This window comes from Pongo pygmaeus, chromosome 8, assembly GCF_028885625.2.
Source record: "Pongo pygmaeus isolate AG05252 chromosome 8, NHGRI_mPonPyg2-v2.0_pri, whole genome shotgun sequence".
Classification (NCBI taxonomy): Eukaryota; Metazoa; Chordata; class Mammalia; order Primates; family Hominidae; genus Pongo; species Pongo pygmaeus.
The window spans coordinates 127283131-127300545 of NC_072381.2; the positions used below are offsets into that span (position 1 = coordinate 127283131).

The following is a 17415-nucleotide window of genomic DNA, read 5'->3' on the forward strand; positions in this document are numbered from 1 at the left end:
CCGTGCACTGCTACTCTTGAGCGTACTGTGTGGTAGTGTTGTTCGTGCCTCCTATTTTACTTCTAATTTCCTGTCTAAATGTTCTATCAATTACTGAGAAAGTTGTCCTGAAGTCCCCAACTACTGCATTTCTCCCTTCAGTTCTATTAGTTCTTATTTCACGTTATCTTGAGGCTCTGTTAAGTGGATCACATTTCAAATTACTGCATATTCATTTGATGAACTGACCTTTTTATTGTTATGAAATGTCACTCTTTCTTCCATCTTTGTCCTGAAGTCTACTTTGTTTTTTGGTTTTTTTTTTTTTTTTTGAGACAAGAGTCTCTTTCTGTCGCCCAGGCTAGAGTGCAGTGGCACGATCTTGGCTCACTGCAACCTCCGCCTCCCAGGTTCAAGCGATTCTCCTGCCTCAGCCTCCCGAGTAGCTGGGATTACAGGTGCCCGCCACCACGCCGGCTAATTTTTGTATTTTTAGTAGAGACAGGGTTTACCATGTTGGCCAGGCTGGTCTTGAACTCCCCACCTTGTGATCCACCTGCCTCGACCTCCCAAAGTGGGATTACAGGCGTGAGCCACAGCGCCCGGCCGCCCTGAAGTCTACTTTGATAAGAATACAGCCACTCTGACTTAAAATTCTTAGTTTTTTTTTTTTTTCATTTTTATTTTTAGAGATGTGGTATTACTCTGTTGCCCAGGCTGAACTGCAGTGGTGCAATCATAGCTCGCTGCAGCCTCAAACTTCAAGGCTGAAATGATCTTGCCACCTCAGTCTCTCTCACAGCTAGGACTACAGGCACACGCCTCTATGCCCAGATAATTTTTTTATTTTTCTTTTAGAGATGGGGGTTCTCATTATGTTGCCCTGGCTAGTTTCAAACTCCTGGGTTCAACTGATCCTCCTGCCTCAGACTCCTGCGTTGCTAGGATTACAGGCATGAGCCAACTTTCCTAGGATAAGTATTTGTATAGTAGTGTTTTACTCTAGCTTTTTACTTTTAACCTATCCATGTCTTCGTATTTAAGATGGATGTTGATTTTTTCCTTCTATCTAGCCCGACACTCTCTGACTTTTAATTGGAATGTTTCAATCTGCCCTAATAGTATAGTCACTAGCCACATGTGGCCACTTAGCCTTAAGTTAACTAAAATTTAAAAAATTTAAAATTCAGTTCCCAAAGAGCTCATTAGCTAATGTATGACAGCAGTCCCCAACCTTTTCGGCACCAGGGACTGGTTTCGTGGAAGACAATTTTTCTACAGACAAGGGTCAGAGGGGAGAAGGGGAAGGTGTAGGGATGAAACTGTTCCAAGTCAGATCATCAGGCATTAGATTCTCATAAGCAGCTCGCAACCTAGCTCCCTCACATGGGCAGTTCACAATGGGGTTCACGCTCCTATGAGAATCTAATACCACAGCAGAACTGACAGGAAGTGGAGCTCAGGCAGCAATGCTCGCTCACTCGCTGCTCACCTGCTAAGTGTCCCCGTTCCTAACAGGCCACAGAGCAGTACTGGTCCCAGTCTGGAAACTGGGGACCCCTGATGTATGACCATTGGCTAGTGTTGAACGTGCAGACGTTCAGAAACAGAAATTACCATGAAGCAGAGTTTTCACTTAGACCATTTATATAGTACCATCATAATCAGTAGGGTTGAATTTAAGTGGGCCATCTTGCTATTTGTTTTATTTGTCCCACACGTTTTTTGTTCACTTTTTCTTCTTTTTCTTGTCTATTGTTAGACTGAAACATTTTATCATTAAATTGCCTTATTAACGATACCTCTTTGTACTTTTTTTTTTTTTAAGGCTTTTTTAGGGATGTGGTTTTCAACAGGGAGCTGTTTTGTCCCCCTAGGGACATCTGGCAAAGTCTGGAGACATTTTGTTGCAACTCAGAGGGGTGGGTCCTACTGGCATCTAGTGAGCAGAAGCCAGAGATGCTAAGCTTCCCATAATGTGCAGGACAGCGCCTCACAATAAAGAATTATCCAGCCCACCATGCTGATAGTACCAAGGTTGAGAAACACTGCTCTGGGGCTTACTAAATACTCCCTAACTAATCACGGTCTTCTTTTAAATACTATCAATATCACTTCATGTAATGTTAGAATCTTAACCACATTCTTTTCCTTCCTATCTTGTGATTATTGTCACATACTAGTAACTGTGATATTGAGCACCTGCCTAATCTACCTCTCTGGGTTCAATTCTCTTCATAAGAAAATTGGGACTATCTACTCATTGACATTCTGTAAGAATTAAAATAAGGAAAGTGGAAAGCACAGTACCTGTACACCAGAGGTGCTAACTTATCAGTAAGTTATTATCCTATTAATATAGAAAATTTTGAAATGAAGGAACAGAAGGACACACCTGAAAAGAAACCTAGGTGACCTACATTCACACCTGGTTTAACTTTTGTTATAAATGCCTCTCCTACAGCTCTCTACCTACAAAAGTGACAACGAGACTGCGCCCTACTGGACTAGCTGGCAAAGTTTGACTCAGATGAGAAATTCAAAAATCTTTCAGGCTCTGATATATAATCCCTTTTATTTACCTACATTTAATTGAAGACATCTGTAAGTGGTGCCACACAAAATGTAATTCAGACTTAGAAATGTCAATAAAAATGTCTGTAAGGCCGGGGTCTGGTGTAAGCCTAGCAGGGGAGCACATAGCAGCAGCTACAGAGCCACCCGAAATTAGGGATCTAATGGAAATATGTTGCCTGACTTGACGAGGTGATAAAAGCTCTTTTCCCATAAAGCTTAATGAGCTCTATTAGTCTTCAGCTTACAGGAATGTAAAAGGGTCAGCCCCACAGAGGGAAGTAACTGACTCTCCACACATGGTCCATTCAAATGACAACATATCAAATTACTGATGTAATTACTATAACCTGACAATTTCATTAGATTCATGTGGCAGTTAACTGTTTAGGACTTACAGCAAAGGGACATGGTTCACTCATAGTAGTCGCTGTGGAGAAAGTGAAGTTTAAAGTCAGCTTTGTTTTCAACTGCAACTCTCATGTATTTGACTGTCTCTGCCAGAATAATTTGACTTTTATTCAAAATTAAAGAAGGTGCTGGGTATAGACCATATTTGTAATTTTCCTTCTCCGGCTAAGTCATAAGCTTAATGGCAAAATTAAACATTCAGAGACTCCCAACACTCTCCTGCCTTGCCTTTGGTTTGGCTGTCAGGCGCTATGTGGTGGCAAAGGAACAGCAGCCCCTGCTTAGTGCTGCTGGTGGAGACTTAGGGGTAGCTGCCACTAACTTAAGTCCTCAAGTGGCCCCCGTGGAATTGCAAACTAGAAAAATATCAACAGAAAGCCCTCAAAATATTTCCCATCAAGAAAGGAGACTAAAATTGGTCATCTTTAATTTTGATTTCTCTTCCTCTCCAATGTCATAAACCCAGTAATAAAAAAGATAATTAACCAAGGTAAATACCACTCCAGATCATTAAGTGATGAAAGCAGACAGAAACAGACAGAAATTATCATTAAACTCTGGATACTACTTTTCACCAAAGAGTGAAACTTCTACACATATATTCCCAATACTTAACCAAAGCAGTAATATGTAATTTAAAAGTATGTATTTGTGGCTGGGTGCAGTGGCTCACACCTGTAATTCTAGCACTTTGGGAGGACCAGGAGGGTGGATCACTTGAGGTCAGGAGTTCGAGACCAGCCTGGCCAACATGGTGAAACCTGTCTCTACTAAAAATATAAAAATTAGCCAGACATGGTGGCAGGCACCTGTAATACCAGCTACTTGGGGGGCTAAGGCAGGAGAATTGCTTCAAATGGAAGGCAGAGGCTGCAGTGTGCTGAGATCGTGCTATTTGCACTCCAGCCTGGGTGACAGAGCAAGACTCTGTCTCAAAAAAAAAAAAAATATAGATAGATAGATAGATAGATAGATAGATAGATATTTGTATACTCTATATAATCTAGTTGCAGCTAGTGTACTCTAGGTACACTCCAAGACCTATCTATAACTGAGGGCATCCAAAGATTACAAAGGACAAAGCTCTCAATCTTAAGTAGCTACAATCTAACTGGGAAGACAGACTGTTAACCACATTAAAATGTAAATATTGGAACTTGTCTACTTTTAGCTGAGTCCTGCCAAATTATGGATGAAAGACTGCTACTCTCAGTCTCAGCCCCACCAAATTCATACATTCATTTGTTCATTCATTCATTGAACAAATATTTACTGACTCAGTGCCTACTATATTCTACCTATACTAAGAATGAGAACGCAAGAAAACAAGAAAAACAGGGTCCTCTCTCAATGAGCTTACATTTGAGAGATGTCAACTGTTAAGATTTATTAAGAAGCATCTTTGCCATCGGTGAGTAGTAGCCTTAAATTGCTACTTGCCCCAGTAAAGTGGACATCAAGCTCAAGCCTCCTTATTTGGTCCCTGTACAGGAAAGCTACCCCAGCCTAATTGCCTTCTGCTAAAAACCCTTATTCCTGTTCATTCCTCTAAGCTTTTGCTAAAATGAGAGCAAAGCATTATACATTATCAACATTATCTCATCTAAGTTCCTGCCAGCACCTTTTCGCCAAGGTTAGATGCTGTTTCCACATCAAATCAAAGAGACTCCTGTTGTACATCTGTCAAACACTGATTACAAGAAGCATTACCAAAAAGCTACCAATGCACCTCTACCCACTGTGGGCCCTTTACTGGAAGAGTAAAGGATAAAACAACACTTTGTAGTTGTTAACATTTTGTGCATCTCCTTTCTACTTTTCTGTGCACTTAAATTGTTTTTAAACTGAGATCTGCATGTATAATTTTGCATCGTGATTTTACCTCTCAATATATCAAATGCATTTTATATGTGTTGTTCATCAATATATACTCTGAACACATATTCATAATCTCCATTTTAATGGTTGTAGGGTGTTCTATCATATGGCTGTGTCATAATTTATTTGAACTGTTCCTGTTGTACATTTAGATTGTTTACAATTTTTTACCATTCATTTTTATGCAAGTTTTGTCCCCATCTTTGATGAACTCTCTGACAGTGATTATTGGACTACAATTACTGAACCACAAGTATGAATGTATATAAAGCCTTTAGTGTATGTGACCAAACCGCTTCCTAGAAAGGATGAAGTTCATAAACATTCCATCTCATTATTATCTTGTCAAGCATTCACTTAAAAAATAAGATATCTTGACAGGTTAAAAAAAATTATAGATCACTGTCATCTTAAACTGCATTTCTTTTATTACTAATAGGAGTAAACTTTTAAAACATTTATTACCATTTGTATTTTATCTTATCAATTACCTGATAAAAATCCAACCACATTTTATGAAAAAGAAATTCATATTAATTGCTTCTAAAAGATCATTACATTAAGTATAACCCTTTCATCATACTTTATCCAAGTTACCTTTTAGCTATATTTGTTTCCATGTACAAAATTATGGATCTTTACATACTCAAATTAACTTTTTCAGTCTTTGTTTTCTGATACTTTCCATTGCTTTTGAAGTTAGAAAGTGCTTCCATAACTATAGAGTAGGCTGTAAAACTTACATTGTCTTCAACTTTTTTATGGTTTGGTTTTTACTTCACACCTAACTCTCTCTTTTTTTTTTTTAATTTTATTATTATTACACTTTAAGTTTTAGGGTACATGTGCACAATGTGCAGGTTTGTTACATATGTATACATGTGCCATGCTGGTGTGCTGCACCCATTAACTCGTCATTTAACATTAGGTATATCTCCTAATGCTATCCCTCCCCCCTACCCCGACCCCACAACAGTCCCTGGAGAGTGATGTTCCCCTTCCTGTATCCATGTGTTCTCATTGTTCAATTCCCACCTATGAGTGAGAACATGCGGTGTTCGGTTTTTTGTCCTTGTGATAGATAGGCTGGATTAAGGAAATGTGGCAAATATACACCATGGAATACTATGCAGCCATAAAAAATGATGAGTTCATGTCCTTTGTAGGGACATGGATGAAACTGGAAACCATCATTCTCAGCACACCTAACTCTTAATTAAAATTCTATCTGCCAGACACTGTGCTCAGTGTTTGCCACAGATCATCTCATTTAATTTTAATATCCCTGTAAGTATTATTATCTCCATTTTTAGATCAGGAAAAAGGGCTCAAGAGTCAATGACTTGCCCGTGGGCTACTCAGGCCTCTCTCATTTCAAAGCCTAGACTCTTTCCACTATACCACTCTGCTTCCCCGTTGATCCTGGATACTTAGACAATGTGACCAAACCTGGATGGGACTACCCTCTCTGGTCTGGTCCATTTCTCCTGGTGACCACTCAAGCTGGCTACCACACGTTTTCAATGCGCCAGCGTAGGCCACACCACATTATCAGCAGTAATAGTTTCAATAATCAAATAAACAAAATGTTATAAAAGCAGAAATGGTCTCAGAAAGGACACAGTATTGAGGCTCAACCCTGAAGACAAATATGATTTGAACAAGTTGGGAAAGTATAAAATGAAATAAACAACAGGCACAAAGGGAAGGACAAGTGCAAGGCAAGGAACAGAGTCTCATCACGTGGAGGTGAAGCCTAAGAGGAGAACACAAAATAGTGCCATGATGTGACTAGCACAGTTTATAACTGCTCCCATTTCCATCACTTATTTGAGAGGTAGGAATTATTATTTGCATTTAAAAGATAACAAAAATGAGGCTCAGGGCAGTTGTGATTTACCCAATGTCATATGGCTAGTAAGTGAAGGCAAGCTTTTACCCGGTTTTGGTTCTAAGTCCCACCACTTCTTCACATAACTCTGCTTCCACCCTTTCTCTACTTCCTTTTCCAAGTCTTGATGATCATCTACAAGTTTTTCTGCAAATGCAGCTCATAACGATATCTAGTTCTCTAAACATCTAATAGTTTTTCTTTATCTCTCCAATTTTATCACTGGATTCTCAGTTCTACATTGAAAACCATGATGAGGATTAAATGAAAAAGTGAATGAAGAACCCAGAATATTGCCTTGCTATAACAGCAGCTCAATAACTTTGCTCTTCTCTTGTCAACTCATGGATTTTAACGTGGTCTCTCTAACTGAAACTTCCTTGAAGACAGCCTTTGCCTCTGATTTTGCCAGCTCTCTTTTAATACCATGGCAATTTACAGAACATAAGGCTGCTGTTAAATAAACAGTTACAGGAGTAATGAAGATACAACAAGGCTCTTTAAAATGAAGGACTGATTTCTCTCTACTTATTCAGAAAGAAAATATATTTAAAAAGAGGCAATAACCTGTCATGAAGGTGAATTGCTATTGATATAACTTCTAGAAACTTTTATCCAAAAAAAAAAGCCTGCAGTAACTCACTCCATTACTGTTATTGAAGAATATATGTGTCACCCCAAAATTAGCACTCCTAAATTATCAAATAAATGCCTAATGAAAGATATCAACAATGGTGTTCAATTACCAATTCTAATATTAAGGTCAGTGAGTAACTCTTACCTCCAAGGGTGAACTGCAAAGGAATCTTGTGAACTGCAGAGCCAAATTTGAACAGAATCCATTTCATCCAGTAAATAGACGGCAAAAAGGAACACAGAGAAAAAGAAAAAATTATTATACAATTTTCCAGTAAATCCACTTAAAGTGAACCCAAAGATTATAGAAAATTAATGTGTCCATAAAATTCATCCAGAGAATAGAAAGGTTCAGCCTAGTCCATAGGAGGCACCTAACTATTTGAATTCCTTTCAATAAATATTCTTAAAAATCTATACAAAAGCACATAAAGCACAACAAATCAGTCCTAAAATATTTTGTTTAAATTTTATCTCACAACTCCTACATACTAAAACCATCTTTTAAGGAAAAAAATCAGCAATCTTCCTGACCTAAATTTGACAGGCAAAGTTCAGTAAATGCCAAGAGAAGAAGATATAAACCAATGAGGAGACCAACAAAAGGGGAGAGGAAAGACCAAGAGAGGTCAGGTGAGTGAGAATGAGAAGGTGAGGTTTTAGCTCCACAATTTGGCATCTCATCTGTGGTCTTTACCCTGTTCTGATCTTTCTCTTTTCTCAGTCCCACATCCCCTTCCTTCCTTCCTCCTCTCTCCCTTTCTCCCTTCTCTCTCACCTTTCTCTTTCTTTTTATGACACACATACAGGAATACAGAATATCACCTGAAACTAAATGCTGTATGATCAGCATTTAAATAAACATATTACAGAGGGGGATAGAAACAAATGACAAAGCAAATTTTAGTATACCTCTGAAATGAGGACTGTCACATAACTTTATGCATATACATGATGGTAATTCATAATGTTTTCATTGTTGTTATTTACAGATTCAACATTTCAAATCCTTTGAGATTTACTGTTAATAATACCCAAATAATACACACTCTTGATCTTTCTAAATGCAAATTAACTACAATAAAATACAATGACAGGACTGTTTCCAAGCACTCATGAACTTCCTCTCCACAACAAAGCTAGTACTCACAGGGAGTACAAATAACTTGTATTCTCTTTTAGAGTTACACATTGAAATATTTATCAATGAAATTATATGAGTCTAGGATTCCCTTCATGATCACTGGAAAAGTGGGGAGGAAAGTAATACGGAGTAGTATAAAATAAAACAGACTAGCTGGGCGCGGTGGCTCATGCATGTAATCCCAGCACTTTCGGAGTCCGAGGCGGGTGGATCACCTGAGGGAGGACAGGAGTTCGAGACAAGCCTGGCCAACATGGTGAAACCCCGTCTCTAATAAAAATACAAAAATTAGCTGTGTGTGGTAGTGGGCGCCTGTAATCCCAGCTACTTGGGAGGCTGAGGCAGGAGAATTGCTGGAACCTGGTAGGTGGAGGTTGCAGTGAGCCAAGATTGTGCCACTGCACTCCAGCCTGGGCGACTAGGGCGAGACTCTGCCCCAAAAATAAAAAACAAATAAGATAAAACAGACTAGACATGACATTAAATGAGTGAGGACAAGAGATTAGGGTTCATTACCTGATTCTATCTACTTTGTAAATGTTTAAGGTTTTCCATAACAAAGTTTCAAAAATCTATCACATACTCCCACCAAAAACACTAAATATATTCTTAGAATATCACTAACGCATACCAAAGCCATTCAATTAAATAGTATCATTTAGGGCCTAGTTGACAGTATATTAAAATGTAAACACTTCAGTAGGAAGCAAAAAAAAAAAAAAGGAAAGAAAAGAAAGGAAAAAAACAAAATGCAAACAGTAAGAATTTTTTCTTAATTTAAATATCAATATGCAGTTCCATTACATTAACTCTTAAGATAACTTTCTGAAAGTGCAAAATATACCAAAATTTTAAGTCTTCTTAATGCTGACATGAAGCAAATAATTTTATTGAAATTTAAAATGCAAGCTTTGTGGTCTTGGATTCTTTCATTGCAGCCCAACCTAAGACAATCTCTACCCCTCCTCCCAAGAATAAGAAGTGCCAGTTCAAAGCCTAGCCAGTTTTAACAGCGGAGAAAAATGAGGCATGGTAAATTTTGATTTTAAAATCAGAAATTTGATTCTGAAGGGTTCTACGCTTTTCCCCAAAAGTGAATGCTAATATTATACACATACTTATTCTCATCCTGTTTGAAGCCACCAAAACGTGAAATACATAAGTAAAAGTTTTCAATCCTAAAGCAGTAAAAACAGAATAACAAATCACAAGACACACATTGACGCTCCTATTCCCACAACATGAAAAAGATTTCAAAAAATGCCTTCTCTCTTTTAGTGCATCAGTAAAACCCATTGTTTTTTCATGTTTCACTTCAGTTAATTTCTTAGTAAATTCTTTCATAATGAAACTGTACATATTATATTCAGTAGAAATGTTAATACTTTGAAAGAACAATTATAAAAAAATGAGACTGCAAAATATATTTTCTATATACACTGCAATTGAAAGTAGAAATAGATTCCTTAACAAACACTATCATGATGTCTGATTACTATTAAAAAGGACTATGGCTCAATTTTGCTGTGAACCTAAAACTACTAAAAAGTAAAGTCTATTGAAAAAAAAAGACTATGGCCGCACGCAGATGGTTGCACACATTAATATCACTTGTCTGATATGACTATATTAATAGGACTACTTAATAATAAATAATGGGTAAAGTTAATAGTAGTTAAGAGAAAGATCCTTTTCAAAATATTTGGGTGTAATATTGAAAACATAAAAAATGTAATATGTTTTTTACAAAATATCTGATTCTGCAGATGGGCATATAATTTTATCATTCTAATAACAATCGTAGGTTAACATAGCCATATTCTTTATCTTCCTATGTACCCACTTTTAAAGATTACTTCTCGGAGTATCTTGATTTAACATAGTTCAATAAAGGAATAACCTGCATGATATTTGGCTTTTTAAACTTCACAGCTAAGTTACCTGTAACAATATTAATAACATTATCAATTTGATTCACTTGATAAAATTTATAAAAATTCTAAATGCCAATTATTCTGTCAAGTCTTGAATTTTTTTAAAAAACTTAAGAATTATGGTCTATATTTAGAATCCAGGCATAAAAGGCATCAGTACCATTTTCAAAATCCTTTAGGCCTCTAAAAAGAAACAGCATACACACAGACAGTGCTCACGCTCCACAGCTTCTTACTGACCTTGCTTTTCTTAAAGTATTCTCATTTACCAAGCCTGGTGCCATTGTTCTGTTCATCATCGGTAGCCTGACTCATAACATAATCCTTTCTCATTCCCTCCAAAGAAGCACTTAATGCTTACCAAAATTTTCTAAACCATTTTCCAAGTGCACAAAATTGTAGTTAGACCTCCTATTAGTTACAATCAGTAAGTTCTTTTCCTAAGTATAGGGGTGGGAGGAATAAGGACCAAAGAAAATACACTGCTAATTTTATCAAAAGATCCTAGCAATTTGGATGTAATGACTTCCTTTTTGGTAAGTTAAAAAAAAAAAAAAAGTTCCCAGAAAAATGATAATTATTTTCTCTTTGTAATATAAACTATTCAACAGATAATTCAAGCCACTTTGTTCCTGAAATGGCTTATCTGTTTAATAAGTAACCGTGGTTAAATTCCTGTCTTTTAAAGAAAAAGGAAACACTCAACACCAAAAGGCAATTTTTACAAAGATAAATCACATTTTTTTTTCCTAACCCAAAGGAACATCAGTAAGGTGTCGCTATTTGTCAAAGTGAAATTCCAAATCTTATAACTAGTCATATCAATTATCCAAAATTTCCTCACATTAACAAAATATACTTCCGGTTATATTTCCTGGGCCTTTCACTTATTGTACCCTACTTCCACTTACTGTCCTATAATTTGTCAAGGGACAGGTCTGATTATTTTAGATTATAATCTAATAAAACCTTTATTTAAAAATTTTGCAATTATCAATCTAAATTACACCTCAATGTAAATTCCAAATCAGGAATTTGGAAGCCTTAACTCAGTTACGACTCTAAATTATGTTAACTTAAATAACATTTTAGACTCCCTTCCCATCCCTGTTCAATTTCTGGCACATATTTACACTATGAATAACTGGTAGTTCTAAGGCAGTGCAAAACTAGGTTTTATGTAAAGAATGTCTGATAAATCTACAACTCTAAGAAATTAATTTGATTCCACAAAAGAAAAAAGTTTTATTGTTTCATATTTCATTGCAGACAAATAAAAACTTCAAAGCAGCCAAAAGACACAGCTAGCGCCCATTTAAAAAGTCATCAAAAGAATGAGAATTAAATCTGTATTTAACAAGGAGTGGAGACTAAGGTTTGAGAAGATCTTATTTAACCTATTAGTGGGGAGTAAAAAGGACAGATTCAGGTAATTCCCTAAATTCATTTTTTTATAGCTATTTTCTATCCCAATTGTAAGCAATGTACCTGAAAGGACTGTTTGTGCTACCTCTTCTGATTACATTTGGCACCTTAGACATTAAGATTCAAAACATCTTAAAAGATGACAACAAGGCTGGGTGCAGTGGCTCACGCCTGTAATCCCAGCACTATGGGAGGCCAAGGCGGGTGGATCACGAGGTCAGGAGATCAAGACCATCCTGGCTAACACGGTGAAACCCCATCTCTACTAAAAAACACAAAAAATTAGCCTGGCGTGGTGGCTCACACCTGTAATCCCAGCACTTTGGGAGGCCGAAGCAGGCAGATCACGAGGTCAGGAGATAGAGACCATCCTGGCTAATACGGTGAAACCCCATCTCTACTAAAAAAAAAAAAAAAAAAACACACAAAAAATTAGCCGGGCATGGTGGCGGGCACCTGTAGTCCCAGCTACTCGGGAGGCTGAGGCAGGAGAATGGCATGAACCCAGGAGATGGAGCTTGCAGTGAGTCGAGATCGCACCACTGCACTCCAGCCTGGGCGACAGAGTGAGACTCCGTCTCAAAAAAAAAAAAAAAAAGACAACAAAAATCTTATTTACACTCTAATATAAACCTTTGTCTTCTGAAGCATTACATCTCCTTTTTTGCCTGAGGATTAGAATCTTACTAGGTCTACCCACTTAAGTTATTTGGACCTTGAGGTTTTTTTTGTTGTTGTTGTTGTTTTGGTTTTTTTTTTTTTTTGGATACGAAGTCTTGCTCTTGTTCCCCAGGCTGGAGTGCAATGGTGCAACCTCGGCTCACTGCAACCTCCGCCTCTCAGGTTCAAGCGATTCTCCCACCTCAGCCTCCCGAGTAGCTAGGATTACAGGCGCCCACCACCACGCCTGGCTAATTTTTGTATTTTTAGTAGAGACGGGGTTTCACCATGTTGGCTAGGCTGGTCACGAACTCCTGACCTCAGGTGATCTGCCCGCCTCGGCCTCCCAAACTGCTGGGATTACAGGCGTGAGCCACCACGCCCAGCCAGGTCTTGGTTTTTTATGTGTAAAAGGATTTCAGCCAAACCCTCTTCCCCAGGTGGTATCCTGTGGCATGGCAGGCTCCTAAGACACTCTCTAAAAAACGATCCCATGGCCACGTAAGTCTGGGAAACGTTCTTACTATATTGCGGCCTCACCTCCCCTTCCTCCTTACCTTAGTGAATTGCAGGCTACACTGATATATGAAAGGCTTTGCACATTCCTGTATTTACAAACAAAAAAACTCATCTACTTCAACCTCAGTCAAGTACTTCCCAAAGTTACATGACTAGAGATTTTTGTTTTTAATTTCATATAATATCTATTAACATTCCACAAAATCCATTTTCCACAAAGCTCATTTTAGGCAACACTGGTCCCTACCAGCTCTCATTTGTTTTCCCCAATCTGTACTTACTAGAATTGCTCACTGAAAATACCCAGTGTGGCGCTCTCAAAAATGGCAGAAAATCCAATACCATCAGTGAATTATTCACCCTTTTTTCCCCCATTTAAGAGTTCTGGTCCCTACCCAATAATATTCCTGGTGATATTATGGGCAAATAATCAAAGCAATGCCATAGATGTACTATAATAAAATGCCTCTTGAAAAATTCTAGTATCTGCCCAGAATCACAAAAGCCCATAAAACACTAATATACAGAGCTAGTTATAAATGTTTTGCTCTAAATGTTGATTTCAAAGTTTGCTAACACATATCCTAATTAATGAGCTACTTCACTAAATATCTTTTTACTATTTTTTGCAGCTTTCTCCCTAATTTCTAACAGCAACAGGGATTTGCATTGTAGTTAGGTTATTCACTAATATCTATCTCCTATGTTCACTATAATAATCATCATATATTTTATAAATAGTAGAAATGATGGCTCTATACTTAACACCAACGATATACATACGAACTTGTTAAAATATCATTTATTTACTACCTTCAAGCCTAATTTGTTTCTAAAATTAAACTTTTAAGTTTGCAATATGAATCTATAAAATCCAGATAAGAGTATAACAATTCTATATCTTAAAGAGCTACATTCAAAAAGAATGGAATCTTAAAAAAATTGTGTTGCTTTCCAACATTATCAGCAGCAAACAAAATCACCATAAACAGAGTTCATATAAAAACACAAAGAAAAACATGTTCTTGGCAAAATCATCAAACAGAACACCCACCAAAGAAAGACTCTGGTGCTGGTGGCATTCTGTGCTGATTTCAGAATCCTTTGCTCCTCTAACAGGAAGATAATTTGCCATAGGATGCTAATGACCTAAGGCCTGTATGTTAATTGCATTAAATAAATACCAGCACAAAATACTAAAACATCTCATAAGAAGTATGGAAATAATTTTACAAGTATGTTTAAGAGAAAAAAACACCTTCTGGTTTTTTAAAGTAAACACTAAGGCCGAAATTTTATACAAGAGAAATCTTTACATCTGTTGCTGACATTCTTGATCAGCAAGCTGAGTGTTTAGAAATGTATCAAAACTCAAAGGCTTTCAAAATTAGATTCTTCCAAAATAATATTTTCCTAGGTATGGAGTATAGTTATTTCCAGGTTGGGAAAAGATATTTAGAATATATATATATATCAAAAGACTCATATCAGAGAATATAGAGAACTCTCACAGTCAATAAGGAAAAAACACAAGAACCCACAAGAACAACTTTAAAAAGGTAGGGGGGCAAACTCTTAAAGACTTAACAAAACGGAACATATTCAAATGGCCAATAAATACATAAAAAGCTTCCTATTTAGTCATCAGCAAATAGTAAATTAAAACCCCAATACAATACTACCATCCACCCACCAGAAAGGCTAAAACTAAAGCATCAGAAAACACCGTATGTTGATGAGGATGTGGCACAACGAGCATGTTTATATGGTATAAGCACTCTGGAAAACTAGCCACATTTCTATAAATGCTGAAGATGTTTACCCCATGGCTGAGCAGTGTAACTCCCAGGTATATATCTAAGAGAAATTAGTGTTATGTCCATCAAAAGATACGTACAAGAATGTTCATAGCAACTTTATTCATAACAGGCAACAGCTGTCAACACATATGCCCAGAAATAATAGAATACATCAATAAATTATGCTGTATCCACACAATGGAATACTACATAGCACTGAAAGAAAACTGCTACTATATGTCACATGGATTTCACACAGAATGTTAAGTAAAAGAAGACAGGAGAGTGTATGCTGTATGATAAATTTATATGAAGCTAAAGGACAGGTAGAATTAATCTACAGTGATAGAAGGGTAGTTAACCTCTGGGTAGGAAAATACTGACTGGGAAGAGCCATGAGGGAGCCTTCTAGCATGCTGAAAATGTTCTCTCTTAATCCGAGTAGTGACTATAAGAGCATATACATAAGTAAAAATTTGGCCAGGTGTATTGGCTCATACCTGTAATCCCAGCACTTTGGGAGGCTGAGGCGGGCAGACTGCTTGAGGCCAGGAGTTCGAGACCAGCCTGGTCAACATGGCAAATTCCTGTCTCTACTAAAAATACAAAAATTAGCCAGCCATGGTGGTGCACGCCTATAATCCCAGCTTCTTGGGAGGCTGAAGTACGAGAATTGCCTGAACTCAGGAGGCAGAGGTTGCAGTGAGCTGAGATCGCATGACTGCGCTCCAGCCTGGGTGACAGAGGGAGACTGTGTCTCAAAAAAACAAAAAAAGAAAAGAAAAAAAAAAATCAAGCTATACACCTAAGATTTATGCACTTTACTACACTATAAACTTAAAAATTAATTTTAAAAAAGGAAATAAAAAGAAGAAAAAACCGTATAGTTCCACCTGGGGATTTTTCCTAAAATCAGTGAAAGCATACAATTTGACAGCTCAGATATATCTTAGCAATTATCTAGTCCACCTCTTTTACATACTGAGATCCAAAAATGTTACATTATTTTACAGACAGCAAAATTACCATCAGAACCTCAAAACCTTTTCCAGTCTATGGTTTCCCTTCATTATACCAAGGACTTAACAATACCATTAACCAGAACTCAACAAGAAAGCAATAAAATCCAGAGATACCAACAAGAAGAGTCTCAGCTTAACTAAAATAACACTAAAATAAGGTGACAAATAGGTGTTTAGGTAACAAGAAAATAAGTCTACAACAAAATACACAATTTTATGATACTGAAAAATTCAGCTAACAAATGGCAAAAAGCATAGGTGGGGATTTTTTCAAAAAAACTTTCACAAGCAACAGAAATCATCAAGAAGACAGATGCCACCATGACTTGTGTTCCTGCCTCGTCAGTGTCCCGGATGTTTTTTGAAAACATCAGGTACCCTCCCATCTACCTGAAATGTACTTCCCCCAGCTATGCACACAGTGCATGCTCTTTATAGAGGTGTCTGTTGAAGAGCTTCCCTTATCTGAGCCTCTTCCTGATAACCTTATCTATTCTTACCTTCCACCACGCTGTCCCTCACTCTATCCCTCCATGTATCTTGCTAGCACACATTACTCTAGCACTATATTGCATACTTATTATTTATCTTCCTCTCTAACACACAGTCTCCCTAAGGGCAAGAACTTTATCTTGTTCCCTATGCTACATCCTCAGTCCAAAATAATGCCTGGCACATAGTAGGGACTCAAATATTTGCTACTTAAATGTCTACATGCATTCAACTACTCGTGAATTCAATGAATAAATGCATCCATTCATTTGTGAATGGGAGTAATTCATCAATGAATAAATGAATATTCATAATCGTTTCTTTCTCCCATGTTTCTTCACAGCCCCTGGCTACTCTATAGAATTAAGTCATCTGGTCACAGTGAGATTCCATAAACAAGAGAGAAGCAGTCACCAGTAATGCTGAAGTAAAAACCTGTCCCCTTCTTGTTAGACCTTCTTGGGAACATCCATGTCCTCCAAGCACTAGCTTCCTGCAGAAAAACTTCCAGCATATACCATTTGTGAGGAGCAAGGAATACATACCAAGAAATATGGAGGACAAAACTAGGTATCACTGAAATTACACTAGGCTAGGCAAAATCTTTCAAATTAACCTTCAAAAATTGAGTGTCTTCCAAAAATCCAAATAGCATAAATTAGGGATAAATAGAAAATACCACAAAACCAAGAAATCAAAATTAGCAGGAAACCACAACAAAGATAAAATTTGTTTTTAATGCCATCTGGTCAAAGTAATAAAAATGGAATATGTTATTAGCTATTTGATTATTATTAAGAATAAATGACTATATTAACATAAACATATTGATAACGGTTACAGGTACTGCTTGCATAATTTACCAGACCAACTAATTTAAAGCAAGTTTGAATACGCCCACATCTTGTCAGGTACATGTATTACTAATAATCTTTAACATTTTAACATCAATTCAATGCTATGAAAAGACACTTATATTTTAAATTTTATTTGTTGGCTAAAACATATAAGAACCAGACATGTCTTATTCATCTATGCATCCCTAGTATCT

The 17415-nt window shown here is 37.1% G+C and overlaps 1 protein-coding gene across 23 annotated transcripts in view; it reads right to left on the minus strand.

Moving 5' to 3' along the window:
* ATE1 (arginyltransferase 1) overlaps window positions 1-17415 on the minus strand; it is a 189366-nt gene that overhangs the window by 120266 nt on the left and 51685 nt on the right. For 22 of the 23 annotated variants that reach the window (XR_010127483.1, XR_010127484.1, XM_063670354.1 and 19 more), the window contains one exon: window positions 7515-7547. Coding sequence is in view for 21 of the 23 variants with exons in the window: in XM_063670354.1 (XP_063526424.1) it covers window positions 7515-7547 (33 nt within the window). In the remaining 2 variants the exon portion in view is untranslated. Of the gene's footprint in view, window positions 1-7514; window positions 7548-15352; window positions 15608-17415 lie in introns of those variants that run through there. The other variant, XM_063670360.1, reaches the window with a different exon arrangement.